At 40.5% G+C, this 2,781-nt stretch overlaps 1 protein-coding gene across 1 annotated transcript; it reads right to left on the bottom strand.

The window, feature by feature from the left end:
- Positions 1–1,221: 1,221 nt before the first annotated feature.
- Positions 1,222–2,160, bottom strand: LOC133769515 (olfactory receptor 4F15-like). Its single transcript, XM_062204730.1, has one exon. It carries the CDS (start codon positions 2,158–2,160, stop codon positions 1,222–1,224), a length of 939 nt encoding a protein of 312 aa, XP_062060714.1.
- Positions 2,161–2,781: the final 621 nt, after the last annotated feature.

A 2,781-nucleotide genomic window follows, 5' to 3' on the forward strand; every position in this document is an offset into this window, starting at 1 on the left:
CTATAAAATAACTTAGTTGAGATTCGTAATCTCTCAAATTCCAAATCTAAAATTCCACAAATGTATTATGTAATCAACAGTTCTTTAAGGAACCAAAAGATCTAAGAAGCAAGCAGACACTAAAGGGAGGAGGTGGAAAAAATCAAAACAAGTAAGTATTATGGCACTTTAATAGTCTGAGGAAAGAACACTAATCTAGTCAAAACAAGGGAAGTGTGACAGGCAGTTAGTAGCAGTTAAGACATCACCCATGGCCCACATCCAATTTTTTGAGTTCAATACCCAACTCCAGCTCGTGACTCCAGCTTCCTACTACTGCAAATTCTGGGAGGTAGTGGTGTTGACTCAAGTTACCAAGTTCTAGCTCCTGACTTCACCCATTACAAGCTTACAGGGATTGAACCAGAGTATTGGGTATCTCTCAAGAGAAAATCTAACAGTGAAATAAATAATACACTAATTTTAAGCACTAAATTATTTAATATTTTCTACATTTGGCACCTTTTGAGGGAGGAGGCTATTGAAAGTGGTGGATTGAGCCGGCGCCGCGGCTCACTAAGCTAATCCTCCGTCTTGCGGCGCCGGCACACCGGGTTCTAGTCCCAGTCGGGGCACCGATCCTGTCCCGGTTGCCCCTCTTCAGGCCAGCTCTCTGCTGTGGCCAGGGAGTGCAGTGGAGGATGGCCCAAGTTCTTGGGCCCTGCACCCCATGGGAGACCAGGAGAAGCACCTGGCTCCTGCCATCGGAACAGCACGGTGCGCCGGCCGCAGCGCACCTACCGTGGCGGCCATTGGAGGGTGAACCAACAGCAAAAAGGAAGACCTTTCTCTCTGTCTCCCTCTACTGTCCACTCTGCCTGTCCAAAAAAAAAAAAAGAAAGAAAGTGGTGGATTAGGTGAATATTAGTTTTGGGTTGAAATACTTTACATAGAAGCCATAAGGAGAATAAACAGAAAGCATTTCTTAATTATAAAAAATTATCAAGGTAAAAATATTGCACAATTATCATAAATAATTTTTTAAATAAACCCAGTTTCAGAAATATGGAAGTGTCCAATGTTAACTCCCTTTATTCTTATTGATTGGGACACTAGAGATACACAATAACATGGTAAATGCTTAAATGTAACCTAATATGTAAAATTAATACAGATCTAAAGTTTTGATGACTTTATTTTGTCTGTTTTCATTGAGTTTATAGAGCTACATTTTTAAATTATTTAGGACAGCTTCCTGTAACTCACAAGCTGACGGCAAAGTTTCTTCATTGCTGATTTCATCTCCTTGTTTCTGAATGTATAGATGACTGGATTCAGAAAAGGAGTGAGAATTGCATCAAAGATAGCAAGAAATTTGTCCAAGTGTGAGGAGGGGAAGGGCCAGGTGTAGAAAAAGATTAACGGCCCAAAGAATAACACCACCACAGTGACGTGAGCTGACAAGGTAGAGAGGGCCTTGGATAAACCACCTGAAGAATGTTTCCGAACAGTGACCAGAATGAAGATGTAAGAAATAATTAATATGAAGAAGGACCCCACAGAGATGAGTCCACTATTGGCTGTGACCATGAACTCAAGTTTATTGGTCTCTGTGCAAGCAAGTTTAATGAGCTGAGGGAGATCACAGTAAAAACTATCCAATACATTTGGGCCACAAAATGGTAAATCTATAACAAAAGCCAACTGGGCCACTGAGTGGATGAGGCCAAGGATCCAGGCAGCAATCAAAATTAAAATGCACATTCTTGGGCTCATGATAGTCAAGTAGTGTAGAGGCTTACATATGGCTATATATCTGTCAAAGGCCATGGCTATGAGCAGCACCATTTCTGTGCCCCCAATAGTATGAATGAAGAAGATCTGAGTTATACAACCCCCAAAAGAGATGGCTTTGTGCTTTCTAAAAAGGTCATAAATCATTTTGGGGGCTGCAATAGAGCAAACCCCCAGGTCAAGAAAGGAGAGGTTGGCCAACAGGAAGTACATGGGGGAGTGTACGTTGGAGTCAGAGGTCACAGAAAACATAATGAGGAGGTTTCCCATCAGGCTTGCCATGTAGAACATGGAGGAAACAAGGAAAAGAAGGAGTTGGATCTCCCATGAATTGGAGAGTCCCAGGAACACAAACTCAGACACCATAGAGTGGTTGGCTCCAGCCATTATCTTGTGAGCATAGCTGACCCTAACATGACCTGGAAAAGAGAAAATCAAGCCTGTATGAGTCATTAACTGCATGAGTTTCAAACTGTAGAGAAAAAAAGTTACTCTGTCTCACAAAATCAAAACTCCTTTATTTAACCTCTAAATTGTACTTGAAGGAAATAGGCTATAATTTATCACTTCCAAGCACTTCTTCTTACGCCCCAGACCCTAAAATCTTCAAGGTGTTTATACGTAAAGATCAGACAGCAGCAAATGCTGCATTAGACAAAGGGTAATAAGAGAGTTAGCAATTCCATGGAATAACATGAATATTGGGTTTTTTCCCTCATAATTAGTTACTCCTGCTGGTGGAGTTCTATAAATGTCAAGAAATTTCTGAAGACTTTTAGTTATCTTATGCTTTGATCGCTCCTAAATACAGTGCTATCACTGATTCATTAATACTCTTCCTGTTTAGTTTTGTGCTATTACAATTTGATCAAGTCATATTAAAGATTTTTTTCTGATAAGCAGCAAAGAGAATACGGAAATCCTGAAAGTATCCCACTTTTGTAGCTTAATTAGGGCTTGGAAGCAGTCACAAAGTGACCACTATAGCAGATTTAGAAAACAGATTAA

This window comes from Lepus europaeus, chromosome 11, assembly GCF_033115175.1.
Source record: "Lepus europaeus isolate LE1 chromosome 11, mLepTim1.pri, whole genome shotgun sequence".
Classification (NCBI taxonomy): domain Eukaryota; kingdom Metazoa; phylum Chordata; class Mammalia; order Lagomorpha; family Leporidae; genus Lepus; species Lepus europaeus.